Raw genomic sequence first — 16,276 nt, forward strand, 5'->3', positions numbered from 1 at the left:
GATGCTCCGGTTTTCACTTACTCTTGCGTTTTACATTTTTAGCCAATTTGTTATCGATTTTCATCGACACATCAAATCTAAATCAGCTGACATGGGTGCTTCATAAATACAGCGGTATATAAATGCCTTTGCTATTAAAATAGTTGTTTTGAAGCAAAACGTCGGCAGAAAGTGCGCGAACACCTGCGAATTTAACATAATTGACGAACTGTCAATTCAATGTGGCGGGAAACAGCCTTCTTTGAGCAGAAGTCCAACGTTCCGGTAACTAAATCGAACTAAACGATCACGAAAAGTGTTATTGTCCTGACCAATTTATAAAGAGGGCAAATGCTAAATTGGCCTGGTAATGCTGTCAAATTTATGTTAATGCATCAATAGTCATCTATTTCTTTTCCTTTTTTCAATAAAGATTGGTTTTGTTGTATAAAAAACCTCTTTCTTTTCATTTCGTCGACGAACATTTTTACAGTTTTTACGTTTTCAAAAACGAAGATATCTTGCGTTATGTGAAAACGCGAGCACTAAAACGGTGAATTTTTGTGAAAGTGAAAACCGGAGCCTGGCTAATTGAAATTTACACATTCGTCACGGGTTTTAGGGACACCTAATAAGTATGCATTTCGCTTTAGAACTTGAGCTGAACAGTATATTTTTGCATCAAATGATTTGAAATTCATTTGAAACATTCAAATGTATTATGGTATTCAGTTCAAATAAGTCTATTTCAATCATTTTTCACTACAATCGTACAAGCAATGCATCACGGTCTAAGGGACTAAAGTTTTAGTGGGGTAATTGTTTTGAGTTACAACTTCTACAGGGATACCATTGTTATTTTTCTACAAAGCAACATAATAGGCACAGAGTTGCTTTGGAAAAAAATTGTCTACTTGCATCATTTTTTTTTGTTTACGCAAAATCCAATAAAAGCAAGTATTTAGAATAAGCCCGTTAAGTAGAAAATTGATTCACTAATCGGATAAATTTATGTGGGCAGGGCTGAGAGTTCTAGATAGCTAGTAATATTCCACGGAATATCAAAATCGGAATATGTAAAATAGAACTTGAATTCGTCAGTATATTTACGGTATATTTTGAAATTTGTGACGTATTTAGGTATATTTCGGAGGGTCAGACCGTATATTTTAACGATAAGTCCGAGGTCACACTGTCATCGTCCGTCGTGTTGCATCACTTTCTCAAGTTATCACAAGTTCTAAAAAAGGTTTATATTAAAGTTGTTTTGTTACTTAGTGGATAATATAAATAGATTTAAAATTCATTGACCATATTTGTCTTCACTGTTATTTTTCTTGTTTTAATTTGAGTTTCTTGCAATCTTGTTTATGTGTTACTTACATACGTATATGAAAAAATTACAATAGAATTTACAGACATTTTTAACAATTACAGCTACAATATGGCCTTTAGAAGTTTGTTTACAATGCCCGTTGTTAAGGCCGACGATGAAGAGGAATTGGTTGATCCCCAAGCAGCCTTGAGGGTAAGAGTTAATTCTTGCACTGCATATGCGATTACATATACGGTTTTTTTACTACATCAGGAAAAATGCCAATCAAAGGGTCATATCGAGTCCTTGTACAATAAATACCAGGAGTGCAATGATCGCGTTAACGGGCGATCCAAGACCACGGAGACGTGCATGGAAGAGTTATTTGACTATGTTGCGGAACTGGATCACTGCGTTGCACACAGTCTGTTCTCAAAGCTGAAGTAATTTAACATGAATACAGCTAAAGCTTATTCTTTGAAAATATTTGTTAACAAATCAGTAGTTTAATAAACGAAGCTCGTGAATTCGTTGTTTTTGCGCTTTACATTCTTTTTTAAATTTCTCTTAACTTTTTCTACCGTACAAATGTACTTGGATATTTCCGACTACGAATAACTACAGATAAATACATAGGTATTTTTATGAAGCCGAGGTATTCCAGAAACAGTGACGAACTTCTTAGATCGGTCTTTGTAATAGGTACGGCAGCTGTATGGTGTAGGTCAATATCCGATCTGTGTGACTGTCCGACTTACATGTATTACATATGTACATATTTGTACTGTGTGCGAGGACCATCAATACTGAGTTACTGAGATTAGGACGGTCGCTTGGGCCCAATAGCATCATCCCAAGATCGGTCGATCTCCCAAGTTGTAAGCCTGTTGGCATGGTTGTTGTAACTTGGATGGGTGGGTATTCCCCAGCTTGGAGCTGATACGGATGTCAGAAAACTTAAGAGTGGGCTCCAGTAAACTTGATTGAAAACACGATCAGTCCTGGACATCAGCCTGACCGTCCCACTGATTAGCTTTCTGCAATTGATCCGAATTAAAAACAGACGATTTCTTGACTCGTTTTTTTCTGAAAGTTACTAAGTTAGTTACAGTATCGTGATTGTCTTTGTTATTGTATAACCTACTAGTCAACAAAATCCATTTATAAGAGGTACTTGGGGCTACAAATATTTTTAAACAATTTTGTTTATGGTATGTTATGGTAATTTTTCTCATGATTGTCTTGCCTCAATTTAAAGCCCTCAGATAAACTCTCTCAATTGATTGTTTCAGGGAGGCTCCGGGTTTTGTTTTACGTTTTCCGCCAAACGTTTAAAAAAAAAATTTTTTATCGATACGTTAAGTTTCTTCATCGAATCTGGAAATCTAAATCAGCTTCGTAAATACAGCGGTATAGGTCTTTACTTTTAAAATACTTGTTTTAAAGCCAAACGACGGCAGAAAGTGCGCGGTCATCTATCTATCATCATCTAATTTTGTTGTATAAAAAGCCAATTATATCTCATCTCAGAGAAATCTTTTAGATTGTGAAAGCACCAATTTATGTGAAAGTAAAGCGGAACATTTTTGTGAAGTGGAAACCGGAGCCTACCTGAATATCTCGAGTTTGGAACTCTTCGCCTACTATTGTACGTCTAAGATCTTTTTCCATAAGAGAAAATTTTTTTTTATAATTTTTTTCGCGATCGCGGGTATTTTTTTCCAATATTTTCTGGCAAATACGAACTACTGAAATTTGAGCCAAATGAGCCCAGCCGTTCTAAAGTTGTGTAAAACAATAAATTTTTACTCCATTTATATGGAGTTTTTTATATTTAGATACATATTTAGATTCGTAATAAAGCGGCGTTTAAGTTATAGTTTGTAAAAATCTATGTTGGAAACAAATCTTGTAATTTCTTCGGATTTTGAGGGTCAGCTGGTCATTTGAATCCAGATTTCGTTCAAAAAATTACTATAGATTGCCTAATAAATCTACATTTAATCATTGTCAGCATCTCAATACATCGAGTGGTTGGGACCGTCGCGCCTGTTGCATTATAAATTTAAAAAGGTGATAACAGGTGAAGGCCATTAATATATATATATAGCTATTATATAGCTATTAATATACATATAAACCAAATTAAAAAGTGGGTATTTTAAAGCTGTAGCTTGTTTTAAAACAAAATGGGCATTCAAAAAGAACTAGTTCTAATGTGAGTCGAACACAGCTGCTATTCCAGCGATAACAAAAACAGCCGTCTACGCCTCATATTAAATGCACAGCGTTTTTATAAAATAAAATTTGACTATTCATTTGGAAGAGAAAAAATTCTATATAAAATGGGTATGTTTTGCAAATAGGTAGAAATTGCTTTTAGTTTCTGGTGTTTGTACATATTTACGTACTATCAATTGTTTTATTTATTTGTTTTACATACATATGCATGTATGTAGCTTAGCTTGTATGTTTGTAGGTTTTTGTAAAAAAAAATATCTCTGTATTCATTTTGGTTATTAAGAATTGTTATATGTACGTACTTTAAGTTACTTGAATTCATACTTACAGGTTGCAACGACGCAGCGTCCGTTCAAAAGCTGGAAAACCATTTGGCGTTATTAAAGGAAGAATATACAAAGTTGCAGCGTAGTTATGCGGAACTAGAACGAAAGTTTAACGAAGTTGTTGCCTCATCAGCGGATGCAGAGCTCACTGGAGAGCTCAGTAGTTTTGTCTCCAGACTAGCATTGACAGTGGCTTCATTGTTTGGGCGTCCGACCTATTCGGATGTTAACATCCGAACAAGCGCAAAAACAGTTCCAGCACATAAGTTTGTCCTCCATGCACGATCTGAGAAATGGCGCGACGATGTATTGGGCAGCACTCAAGAGCTCGACTGGAGCGATCTAGATGAAGATGTTGTCATGGCTCTGTTGCGTTGGATTTATACAGATTTAATTGATTTACAGCACGACCGATTGGCATTAGATCTACTTAAAGCTGCGCATCGATTTGGGTTACCTGCCCTTTTAGGCCTGTGTGAGCGAGCACTAGTAGCTTCGGTTGGAGTGAGATCTTGCGTACGATTTTATTGTGTGGCCGAAGAAGTGGCAGCCTCAACGCTCCTAGAATATTGTTCCGGCATTATATCAACACACTGGGATGACCTAACAGCCCAAGACTTTGAACATATGTCTGGACCATTACTGTTTAAAATGCTTAAGAATAAAACCAAATATCCACTACATGCTGCAGTGAGACTCCTGAGGGAAGACGTCGTGTTCCTATGTCTTGTGGAGAATGATGACGCAGTAAGTGTATTTAAAACTTATGTTAAAAAATGAGAGTGGGAGAACCTGAACCTGTTAGATCAGTACCTTCATATGACTGGTATACACGTAGATATGTACACTTAGATTATATTTTCTCCGAATCGATTTATGCGTAAGCGCGTGGTAGCCACTGCGATTTTTTTTGTTTCTTCTGACTTTAATAATGATTCGATCTGACCCAGATTTGACAATATGCTGGATTACGTGATTCTCTATGATTCTGCGTTTTGTCGTATTTTCGAAATTGTGCGTGTCACAGATTTTCGTCCTTTGCGGAACTTTGAACACACACTGGTAACAGTGTGATGTCACCGAAAAATGGGTACAACATTTGGTTGCTGTAGCTCTTATAGTATCCCAGATCTAAGCGCTTATAAAGACAGACATGACTATATCGACTCGGCTTTTGATGCTGATCAAGAAGATGAGTACTTTATGGGGTCGGAAACGCTTCCTTCTGGTTGTTAGTATCCTTCTGGTCCAGTATGTGTATCGGGTATAATTATCGTTGAAGCCTTAAAGTGACTTGATCAATGAGACGGAAGCTCAGTGTGCTGAGCTTTTCAAATCGTTCAAATGATGCAGTTACCTCAGAGAACACACACAAAACATGCAGAAAATTATTTTTGTTAATCGAAAAATATAAGGGCTTGAGATAGCAGAGACCAGAAAAATATCAATACGATTTTACTTCAAAACACGATCAAATGAGCATAAAAAGTTTTTTGGCGATGCGTAGCGTTTTAGTTGTTTTATTAGGACAACACGCTCCAAAATCCATGGAAAAAACGACTAAACTGAAGAATTTTATTTCGTATTACTTTTTTGGCATTTCCCAAAACTAAAAGAAATTCCCCAAGCCAAAAAGTATAAATCGAGTAATTAAGTCTGACGAGTTTTTCTGGTGAGCACTTAAAAACCATTTATCACAAGAATTTTGAAATGTTAAGAGAACATTGGACTACAAAACAATTGGTTTCTTTATAATATTCAATAATAGTTCGGCTACTTATTGAACTTCAGTTTTTACTAGTTTTTTAGTTTTTGTTTGTTCTGTGAATGAACTGTGCTTTTTCTAGGTATTGCTAGAGAATGTAGATCTTTGAGGTTTGTGTGGTAAGGTAGGGGCAAGTTTACATGATATGATATGATATGTTATATCGCATGATATAATCACGCGATGTTGAACAATGGATATCTGTTGGGAAGTGATTTGTCCATTAAGTGGCCATTGGTAAGCTTTGCGTGGGCTAGCCTCAACCTATTTATGATTATTTGTTGTCTCCCATTGAGAGTTAGATTCGACAGACTAAAGTGTTTGAAGGAAGAGTTAACGGGTGAAAATCAATTTATGTTTTGATATCAGGTAGCTGTTTTTTATGGGGTGTTTTTAGTTGGTAAAGCATTTGATTTTCGGAAATGTGAGACGTCGTTTGAGTTGTGGTTTTGGGTTTATGTGTGCGGATGTGAGCCTGTTCTGTCAGTAGTGTCATATTCTTTTATTTCTATGTGGCTAAAGATACAGATAAGAATGATTTTCGGCTTTGGATTTTTAACCGAGGTTTTTAGGATTGGTGAGTGCAGAAATTATCGATCATTAATATAAGGATCAATTTATATACACCCCTAAGCAGTACATAATAACCAAGGCGAGCATAAGACTACAGTTCTTATAGTTGCATCGCTATTGTTAGCGCTTAGTTTCAGCTAAGAATATATTGAACCATGTGGTAGCATTCGTTTTTATACAGTATTTAATAGAACCAATTTTACTGAGTACTTTAACGAACTTTGCATATTTAATCATTTATCACAATAAAGCATTTTAATATATTGATTATAATTTCACTCAGCAGGATTAGGTACTTGGAGAATGCATGAGCCACAAGGCTTGAAGCAAAACAATCAGGATCCCCATATTTGGGTCAATGCGAGGCAGACTTGATTTGTTGCATAGTTCTCCGCGGCAGTAACAGTGTACCTTTGCTGAACCCGCCAAGTGATTGTCCTTTACTTCTGTGCAACCTTCATCGTACACTTCCTGGACTAGATGCTCTTGTTCCCACTGTTTGTTGCGGAATATCTAAGAAAAGAACAGAGTATTAACATTGAATATTCAATCACAAATATCGCGTTTTGTCTATAATAGTTCAAACCTGAGTGGTATTCTTTTGCTGGGCACATCCTCTTGTCACAGCTTCTTGCTTTTGACCATTCTGCAAGTGTAAAATTGAAATTGTTTTCAAGCACATTGTTGAGTATGGGCAGTGGGTCGTGTAACCAGCGTTCTCCTCAAATTTCGAGCACAAGGGGGTCGTAATTGTTCGGTTTTCTACGACGTATTTTTCTATAGTTACGGAGCACTTATAACATTGTAGGATATCAGCTACTGAACCTTTTCCTGAAAGTTAAAAAAGGTTTTCTGGTTTTAATACGAAAGATGCATTAAAATTTTCTGGAATATTGCATGCACATTTAAATTTAAAAGGCTATCTCCTGGGGTGCGTATTGCAGTAATACAATAAGTTGTCCATGTTTATATATAGCATATTTGGCTTAACCAGACTATTAAATACTTCTTAATTTCTCTACATCCGCTTTATTTATCAGTAAAAAGATCATTTTTCCACGCAGTCACGAAAACAAGTTCCATTATCAAAATAGCGGATATTCTTGAGTCAGTTTATCAGAAGCAAGCAGTCGTCTCAAGAGAGAAAAATTCTCGTTCTGACCATCGAGGTTCGATCTCAATGAAGGTCATAGCAACATGTGTAGTTTAGTTTTAGTACAACTAAATAAGAGGATTGCTAAACAAGTTCGCGCCTTCCACGTTCCAAAAAATTGTTTTCTGCTTAGTGCACATGAAATAAATTCAAGTATGAGGAAACTTATATTCCGTATATAAGTATTTGTTGTTTTTTGTTTTTTTTTTTTTAATTCTTGGGAAATTTGTATGTAAATATTTCTCTGTTGATGAGCACTTTTGAATCACTCACTGCTTTCGCCTACAATAAGTTTTTTGTTTTGCACGACATTGTGAATTTATGCAGGGCTCAAAGTGTTATCTTTAAGTGCATTCTACCATAGTATAGTAATATTGTCGAATATCCGTTGACATAGAGATAACTTGTATGTAATATGTACTACATATGTAAAGAAATCGGATCATCGGTCATCGACACAGACATTTCACACAGCCATAACTATGTATGGCAATTACATACCTATTTACATACATACATATGTACATACTTATACTATTATGATAAGGCGATCATACTTTTCTACTGCGCACATCGAAGAGAAGCATTGTAGAAAAAACAGACGGATATGGTATCAACTCAGCTGTTGATACTGGTCATATACATATGTACATACATACATAGGTACAAAAGGATTTTTCTGCGTTCCAAGCAACATCAGAATACTTTCTGGAATTATTACTTGAAACCTTTAAACATAGGGAGGAACTTAAATTAATTATTTGTCCACCAATTATACAAACCCAACGTTACTGCAACGAAAAATGAAAATACTCCGTTTAATATGTAGCCTCTGCTACCGGATTGAGGACTGCATGCCATTATTGTATCTCAATGTTGCTGCCAAGGCTCCCGCGCGTAACAATTGAACTAGAGTTTAGAAATCGAAAGTGTAAAAGTTTACTGCATATTTTTACGTATGTACGTGTGTACATATGTATGCATGCATGTACATCATCTCCTTTTGTACGCACATTCACATTTGGTCAGATACCAGTTCGCTGGTAATGGGCGAAAGTGGCCATGAGCCAAATACTCACACACACATACAAGGTATGTATGCATGGAATTAGCTCTGCGCTGCTATGATTTCTATACATTTGTACATACATTCGCACATATGCCACCTTCGATACATGTTTAGGTATCAACAAAATAAATTTAAATTAAAAAACATATCTTACCCAAAAAGCGTACATATGTATTTATTCATGTACGGTTTATTCTATGCAAAACAGAGCAAGTGGCAGAAACTGCGAGGCACTCGTTACTTCACTTGTAACTAAACATACTAGCCGCCCCTGCTTTGCTCAATAGAATTTAAACAGCGATGAAATTTTCGTTCACATGTACATACTTAGATACATATATCGATCGACATGTTAAACTAGAGATGGTCAGGGGCCGGCTGTAAACTCCACGCCTGATATACTCAATTTCGAGAGCAACAACAAAAACATGAAAAAGAGTCCAAACGAACTGCATATCATGCTATCGATAAATATCATTCGCGTAACATTTTAAACATTTATGAATTAGAAAATTAAAGTTTGAACGTCATGTCGCTCTGGCAGTAACTATAGATTGTAACTTAAGATTAATCATAGCTTACAATTTTACAAATAACTAAAAATAGCACAGATGTGCATCTACATATGTACATACATATCTATGCAAAATATGGGATGTTCCAGCTCGTGCGTGTTCGGAAGCTCTCGATTAATAACCATGTTGGTTAGTGCTTCTAAAGCACAGCTGATCCGCCCATCTTTAGTTTAAGTTTTATGCGTAGAGCTTCCATGCTTTCGTACATAAGTAAATAGGTGCATACATACATACATATGTACATTTAGATGAATCGGTGCAAACACCTACATATACTTGTTTTCAATATTCAAATACATTCATACTAGCATCTACATGCATGTTTACATACGTATTAAATCTTCGTAAGGCCGTACATAAAATCACATATGTACATATGTATGTTCATGTACGGACTAGAGGTCTGCACGAATGGCAGATTAGCGTGAGCGTACTCGTAAGACACGTAAGACGCACAACATTTGAACGAAGAGGCACCAATTGAATGATTTTTCAATACAGTTGAATGTCAAACCTTTTTTTTTTGCTTGCTTTTAAATATGTAGTCACATAAAAAAAAAAGTATTCTTTATTTGCTGTTTTGCAGCGCGTTGGGGATAGAAGAAGAAAAAAAGAAGGTAAAGCAGTGCAGTAATGAAAGAATACACGAAGTAGATCGAGCAAATGCTGTGGTATTATAGTATGTACATACATATGTATAATAAAAGGGGTGAGAGACTTAAAACAATATTTCGTTGTTATTTTAATAACATACACAGAAGTTCCTTTAATATTGAATCAAGGAATGCAGCAAGACTCCGGTTCTCACTTTTAAAAAAGTTTTCCGATTTACTTTTGATATCACAGAAATTGGTGCCCCCGTTTTCACATTTCGTTTAAAAAACGAAAATATTTTCCCCGAATAAATGAAAAGTAAACGGCTTTTTATACAACAAAACGAATCTTAATTGCAAAGGGAATTCGACAACATTACAAGGGCAAATTAGCTTGGGTCTTCTAATGCCTAAATAATTTTGTCTTAACCCAACCTCACATTTGGGTCGAAAATAATTGGTCAGGGCAACAACATTTTTCGGATTCTTGCAAACAGCTGACGCAGTCCGTTTTGGCTATCGATACGTTGGCAAGAAATAAATTTTTGCGCATAATAGCACAGACTGTTCTCGTAACATTCGAGCAGCAGAAAATGTTGTTAAAGACACCTGTTTCCCGCCACATTTAGTTCAAAATTTAAGTGCAAAAAATTAATTTTTTGACCATTAGCAATCTAATTTGCAATATGCATGTTAGTAACAGTTCGTTAGTATTTTAAAGGAACAGGTGTTGCATCTAAGATGTCTTGATCTTCTTAAACCGCGCACTTTCTGCCGTCGTTTTGCAAGCAATTGAAAAAATAAATTGATTTTTATGACGTATTTTTAAAGCAACCAGGTCAGCTATTTTTGTTTGCCAGAATCGATGAGAAAATGAAACAGATCGATACAGAAAATTTGTGGAAACGGGAGCACTTAAAAACGAAAACGAAACGTATTGGATGAAAACGTAATCCGCAAAAGTAAGCGAACACCGTAGCCTGCTTAATTGAATCAATTTTTGTTGGTAGAAAACGTTAAATTTTAAGTTGAATTTTAATTGCTTTCATTAGTTCTCTCGTGCGCCAACTAACGTCTCACTTGCTTAAGAAACAAAACAAATGGCCCCGATGGAACACGATTTATCAAGAGTGAGAAAGAGAGTTGATGCGCATTCTTTAGGTAAATGCCAGACATGTCAACCATTCACTGATTAGCTCCTCCGTTTATAAGAAAGAGTGAGAGTCTGTGAGGCAGTGGAGTCTGCCACGGAACTAACGGTGATCACGAATATATGTACCTTACATACATACACACGAATTAAATATATTCCGTAATTTTAAAGGTATATTTTCCGAGAATCTAACAGTTCCCGTTGGAGTAGCTTTTGTCTTTTTCATTTGCCTTCCCAAAAAGGGCAATTAGAATTAAACATTTTAAATTAAAAATTAATCTATGTTTGTACATTTGTACATGTAATGAAAGTATCCAATATGTTAATACAATTGTTCTTACAGTGATATCGATTTTCTAATTTGTGTCTTGTTCGTAATTTTTTAGCTACCAGAGTTGGTAAACAGTTTGTCTGAGCAAGGGCAACTGCCGCTTCAAATGGCCCTATCGGCGAAAAATTCCCAGATAGCTCAAACACTTGTGAAAAACGGAAGGGCCAATGTTAATGCGTATGATGCCAAGGTAGGCATAAAATACAAAAAACTACTTTCCTTCAAGTAAATATACATTTCAACAGGGATCCACGCTACTAATTGATGCTTTAAAAAAAGGCGATGTTTTTTCAGCGAAATTTCTTTTGGATCAAAATTGTTTTTTAGATCTTATATCCAGGTAAAAAATTCAGCTCTATCATATGCAATAACTATATAGGGTTGAAAACTTTCATTGTTTTAGACCTTCTTCAGATACCGTGCTTCATATCATATGCAGTTACGTTGAGAGTCAGACAGACCGCGAGACATTCGAACAAATAAATGAACTGGGGAAAAACATTTTACAGCGCAAAGCTAACGTTAACATTCAAAATGTTCGGGGCGAAACACCTTTGCACGTTGCGATCGCAAGCCAAAATACCATAATGCTAAGTCAACTACTTGATGTGCCTAATATCGACATTAACATGTGCACTTTCGATGAAAAGTGCGCACTTGAACTATGTTTGACGTTGGAGGACGTAGATTACAAGTTGGCTCACAAACTGCTCAAAATGGGCGCACGTCCAAACCCTATTAAATCTGCAACTGGAGACAGCCTGCTTCAGATACTCGCTATTGGTGGCCAACGCTTCGAGGAAGCCGCCATATTTTTGGCAGACTTTGCTAGTCTCGACCATTTAAACTTTTCTGGACTATCTGCTTTACACATTGCAGCCAGCCAAAATATGTCCAACCTAGTAAAAAAATTGCTTACAAATGGTGCACCGTGTAATTTGCAAACAACTGAAACCGGAATGAAATCAGCTCTACATATGGCAGTCGAAGCAAATGCCGTTGGTGCAATAGAAGCTTTTGCTGAGGTGGAAGTCAATGGAACAGAAGTTCCTGATTTCAACTGCAAAGATATAAATGGCGACTCGCCGCTTAGTCTATGCTTATCTCTGAATAAAACACATCTGGTCTCCATTCTTATAAAAGGAGGCGCGGATGTAAACGCAAGAAATAGAGACGACTTTACCCTGTTGCATCAATCAATAATCAACAGCGATAGTGACACGGCCCTATTTTTAATAGAGAATGGTGCAGATATAAACGCGGTGGCAGGTAAAACAGAAAACATTCAAACGGCCTTAAATTATTTTACTTTTATATTTTATCCCATCTCTAGGTAAAAAGGATTCCGCGTTGCAGTTGTCCATTAAAAAAAACCTCCCAAAAGTTGTGGATGCGTTGTGCGCACGGGGAGTTGCACTCAATGCCGCCGATGGCAAAGGGGATGCGCCATTGTGGACTGCTTTGGAATTAGAATTCGAGGAAGTTGCACAGGTACTTGTGCGGCATGGCGTTGATACAGACTGTTGGAGCGAAGGTCCTGATGGATGCCAGCAGACGCTCCTACATCGCGCAATAGATGAGAATAAAGAGTCTATTGCGGTATTTCTTATTCGCAGCCAATGTGACCTGGACTCCGCCCGTCAACCAGGCCCGAATGGCGAAGGTGGAGACGAGGTTCGAGAAAAAGCATCTCCATTGCATCTCTGTTGTCAATGGGGTCTAACCAAAGTACTTCAGACTCTAATTGATCATGGAGCTAATGTAAACGTACTGGATGCTGAGAAAAAGACGCCTCTTCACATATCGATTGAAAACCAACACGAAGAGATAATAACAATTCTTCTTTGTCACCCTGGTATAGATCTAAAGTTACGTGATATATCTGGAAACACACCTTTCGCATCCGCTTTGGCCATACGCAACCACAAGGCCGCACAGCGCATATTAGATCGACTTCCTACTGCGGCGGAGCAAATGGATCAGCGTGGGCGCAACTTTTTGCATTTAGCAATCATGAAAGATGATTTAGAAAGCGTTTTGTTTTTGCTAGCTATACAGGTAGATGTCAATTCACGTGTGCACGATGCCAACCAATCTACACCCTTGCATCTGGCAGCTGCTTCCGAAAACGAAATGATCACTCGGAATTTACTTTTAGCTGGTGCCCGTATAAATGAGCGGGATGCTGTTCAAAAGATACCGCTGCACATTGCAATTGAGCGGGGAAATATTTCAGCTGTGTCTGCATTGATCCAAAACAGTGCAGACTACGATGCACCTGATGCCGAAGGTAACAATGCCTTGCACCTGGCGGTGCGCGGTGGTCAGCTTTCAATTGTCCGTGAGCTTTTGACGGAGTCTAGGGTAAACGCTGAGGCAACAAATTTAAAAGGACGCAATCCGATGCATGAACTGTGCCGTGTGGTAGAGGACAACACTGCGGCGGCCATTTGTGAGCTGTTTTTTGAATGTATGCCAAAGTATCCCATCAACACTCCTGACATGGATGGTAATACGCCGTTACTGCTTTCCTTCATGCGTGGCCAGGCACCTCTTTGCAAAGTCCTTGTAAAAGCTGGGGCATGTTTGGGTACTGAAAATAGGGAAGGAATTAATATTTTTAATTTCAAACTTGCCACAGATCAACTTCTCCATAAGTTGTTGGACCAACTGCCACAGGAGAGTCCGTGGGCAGAGTCCGACTTGTGCCAAGAATGTACCACAAAGTTTTCTATTACAATGCGAAAACACCATTGGTAAGTATTTTAAAACTTAATTGACTAACAAAATCTTGCTATATTTTCAATCATTACATTTTTTTGTTAAGTCGGCATTGTGGACGCGTCTTGTGCTCCAAGTGTTCCAGCAACGATGTGCCTATTATTAAATTCGGAATAAATAAGCCAGTCAGGGTTTGCAGCGTTTGTTTTAATGTACTGCAATGTGGAAATGGAGCATTTTTGTAGTTATTTAAGTATCCATCCGTTAAAAACAAAAATAATATTCAATGTGTATGTTGCTGCCATTTGTTAAGATGTTTAAATAAAAATTTTTACATTAAAATCGAACAAACTAATTTTTTTTTAACTTTGGACGAAGCTTATTACCCACTGATTCCAGGCAGAAACGCAGCCCTTCTCCCGTCCAGTAGACCGAGTGCCGCCGCCACATTGCGCACGACGCGTTAAACGAACCGATCGCGAACATGCAAAAAAATAGATGTTAGCCTTTTCGAGGAAAATTAGAACACAACTTACGCATTCAGAATACAATTACATACAAAAATTACAAATTACGAATTATTACTGGGATGCAAGTGTGAGATCGCCATCTTACCCTAAGAATAGAGAGTCTTCGTTATACAGGGGTCATCAAATTCCTTTGACTACCTCTTTATAAATCCAAGCACGGCCCTCAACGGTGCCACACATGTGATTTTAAAGTCCTCGAGAATCCAAGTGTTTTTGCATAGGCGAGTAGTTCCTGTTGCGTCCTCTTGGAGGCATCTTCCAGCGATGCCAGCACCTGGGCGCCCAGGTATTTCCTCCTTGCCAATAAAAGAGCTGGGCAGTTGCAGATGAGATGTTCCAGGGTTTCGATGACCTCAGGTTCATCACATTGCCTGGAACTGTCACGGTTGGCGATGCCTAACTTTGTTGCATGTAGCGAAGCCAGATAGTGACCTGTAGGTATTACACGAACAGTGGAAGGTGCAGTAGGTAGTGGCTGAGTTTTTCATTGCGTTCTTTGCACATACATATATGGATACGGCTGACCAGAGTAGCTTTCTTGATAATAGGTTTGGATAAGTTGGACAAAAAGATCGGCAATTGCCTTGCCATTATTTACCGATGTATTATGAAATGATAACGAGGATGGGTGTGCCCACGTTCTACGCTTACTTTTTACTAAGCTGTAAACTGCTAAAAGCCATTATTACTAAATATTCAACTTTAGTTTTAGATCTTAAATGGTATGTGCATGGTGTAAGGTAAGGTGTTCGCAAGGGTCGCGGTATATAGGATAGGAACATGGTTTCATCAACATAATTTTCTACAGCTATTACATAGAGAAATGTAAACAGAAGACTCAGCTTAATATAAATGTCGAAGAACTTATTAACAAGTTTTCGACAATTGATGTACCGGAAGCGATAAGTAACACGTACCTGAATACCATTCCATTCTGTGATAATAGTTTTTGCTTTGGGTGTGTCAATCAAAATCGCAAGATTTTGTCCACATCACCTTTATCTTTAACACGGCAATTCCGAATGTATGGAAAATTTTACCGATCCAAAAAACTAACAATGACTTCAAACCCATTTCAATATTTCCGTTCCTCTCAAAAGATTGTCAAACTGTCACGGGACTAACAACACGCAATTAAACCAAAAGCATTCAGGTTTTCGAAAAAAAGTGTTGTATATTGTTGTAAATGTTGTATGCTATAACGGATATTATAGAAGATATGTATTCGACAGAAACTCGACAAGAACTAGGTTACGACTCAGTTAATCATAATATTCTTTACACATAACAGACGGACTTATTCAACTCCTCAGGCACTGCGGTCAATTTTTTTAAGTCGTATCTAACATATAGTAGTAGTATCTAGTGCGTATGCTTCCACTTTTAGGGTACTTACCTGAGTCCCTCAGGAATCAGAGCTAGGTCCTTTATTGTTTTCCACATATGTTGATGATCTACCTAGTGTCTTGAAAGAATGTGAAGTACATACATATATATGCCAATGACGTCCAATTTATGTTAGGAATCTCGATAATGAATTTAAATTGTCATCACGTCTAACTTTTTATTTTCATTTAGTAAATGCTTTGTATTTGATTATAAAATAATAATACAATTTGTTATTTGCTTTTACTTTTGGAGCAACTAACAAAATGCTTTCCTAAATTGAGAAATTGGCAAAAGAGAATGGCTTGGAAATAAATCCTAAAAAATCAATGTATTGTAATTGCCAAAAAACTGATTGATACAAACAATCTCGAGAACGAATACATAGGCAATACATGCATTTCTTTTGAATACCATGCAGTTAATCTAGGGATAACCTTCAGCAGGCTGTCATGCAGTAAACATATCTCAAAGGCAACTGAACGTACATATGGTCCGTTAAATCAGCTTTCAGCGTCTAAAACTTTTTTGCGGAAAATGTAAGACCATTAATTTCTAAAATCATT

General features: G+C 37.1%; 3 protein-coding genes and 1 long non-coding RNA gene across 6 annotated transcripts; 2 read left to right on the forward strand and 2 right to left on the reverse strand.

Annotated features, from left to right (window-relative positions):
- The first annotated feature begins 1,120 nt into the window (after positions 1-1,120).
- Positions 1,121-1,843, forward strand: LOC108154975 (cytochrome b-c1 complex subunit 6, mitochondrial). 2 transcript variants are annotated; one of them, XM_017285495.2, is made up of 3 exons: positions 1,121-1,228; positions 1,417-1,507; positions 1,568-1,841. In XM_017285495.2, exons 2-3 carry the CDS (start codon positions 1,424-1,426, stop codon positions 1,739-1,741), a joined length of 258 nt encoding a protein of 85 aa, XP_017140984.1. In that variant the 5' UTR covers positions 1,121-1,228; positions 1,417-1,423; the 3' UTR covers positions 1,742-1,841. The 2 variants fall into 2 exon arrangements, with proteins under 2 accessions (XP_017140984.1, XP_033245697.1); XM_033389806.1 differs by lacking the exon at positions 1,121-1,228 and having other exon boundaries at positions 1,568-1,843.
- LOC117187346 lies at positions 1,627-2,840 on the reverse strand. 2 transcript variants are annotated; one of them, XR_004472055.1, is made up of 3 exons: positions 2,439-2,840; positions 2,053-2,380; positions 1,627-2,005 (listed from the first exon to the last, which is right to left on the reverse strand). It is a non-coding gene; the product is annotated as an uncharacterized LOC117187346 (long non-coding RNA). The 2 variants fall into 2 exon arrangements; XR_004472054.1 differs by having other exon boundaries at positions 1,627-2,380.
- A 679-nt stretch (positions 2,841-3,519) lies between these two features.
- LOC108154971 (rabankyrin-5) lies at positions 3,520-14,124 on the forward strand. Its single transcript, XM_017285486.2, has 7 exons — positions 3,520-3,643; positions 3,866-4,608; positions 11,129-11,263; positions 11,319-11,413; positions 11,477-12,342; positions 12,407-13,829; positions 13,901-14,124. Exons 1-7 carry the CDS (start codon positions 3,640-3,642, stop codon positions 14,037-14,039), a joined length of 3,405 nt encoding a protein of 1,134 aa, XP_017140975.1. The 5' UTR covers positions 3,520-3,639; the 3' UTR covers positions 14,040-14,124.
- LOC108154973 lies at positions 6,366-8,768 on the reverse strand. Its single transcript, XM_017285491.2, has 4 exons — positions 8,576-8,768; positions 8,135-8,261; positions 6,786-7,030; positions 6,366-6,712 (listed from the first exon to the last, which is right to left on the reverse strand). The coding sequence occupies exons 2-4, from the start codon at positions 8,211-8,213 to the stop codon at positions 6,488-6,490; spliced, it is 549 nt and encodes a 182-aa protein (XP_017140980.1). The 5' UTR covers positions 8,214-8,261; positions 8,576-8,768; the 3' UTR covers positions 6,366-6,487.
- Positions 14,125-16,276: the final 2,152 nt, after the last annotated feature.

Source organism: Drosophila miranda, chromosome 2, assembly GCF_003369915.1.
Source record: "Drosophila miranda strain MSH22 chromosome 2, D.miranda_PacBio2.1, whole genome shotgun sequence".
NCBI lineage: Eukaryota > Metazoa > Arthropoda > Insecta > Diptera > Drosophilidae > Drosophila > Drosophila miranda.

What these genes read in the sequence shown, in the direction of transcription:
- LOC108154975 (XM_017285495.2), top strand. Translation starts at nt 1,424, where the DNA reads ATGGCCTTTAGAAGTTTGTTTACAATGCCCGTTGTTAAGGCCGACGAT. An exon ending in ATCCCCAAGCAGCCTTGAGG is followed by an intron (nt 1,508 to 1,567) that starts GTAAGAGTTAAT and finishes TTACTACATCAG; the next exon opens with GAAAAATGCCAATCAAAGGG.
- LOC108154971 (XM_017285486.2), top strand. An exon ending in TTAATGCGTATGATGCCAAG is followed by an intron (nt 11,264 to 11,318) that starts GTAGGCATAAAA and finishes ACATTTCAACAG; the next exon opens with GGATCCACGCTACTAATTGA. An exon ending in ACAATGCGAAAACACCATTG is followed by an intron (nt 13,830 to 13,900) that starts GTAAGTATTTTA and finishes TTTTTTGTTAAG; the next exon opens with TCGGCATTGTGGACGCGTCT.
- LOC108154973 (XM_017285491.2), bottom strand. Translation starts at nt 8,213, where the DNA reads ATGGCATGCAGTCCTCAATCCGGTAGCAGAGGCTACATATTAAACGGA. An exon ending in TTTCGTTGCAGTAACGTTGG is followed by an intron (nt 7,031 to 8,134) that starts GTTTGTATAATT and finishes TTTAACTTTCAG; the next exon opens with GAAAAGGTTCAGTAGCTGAT. An exon ending in AGCAAAAGAATACCACTCAG is followed by an intron (nt 6,713 to 6,785) that starts GTTTGAACTATT and finishes TTCTTTTCTTAG; the next exon opens with ATATTCCGCAACAAACAGTG.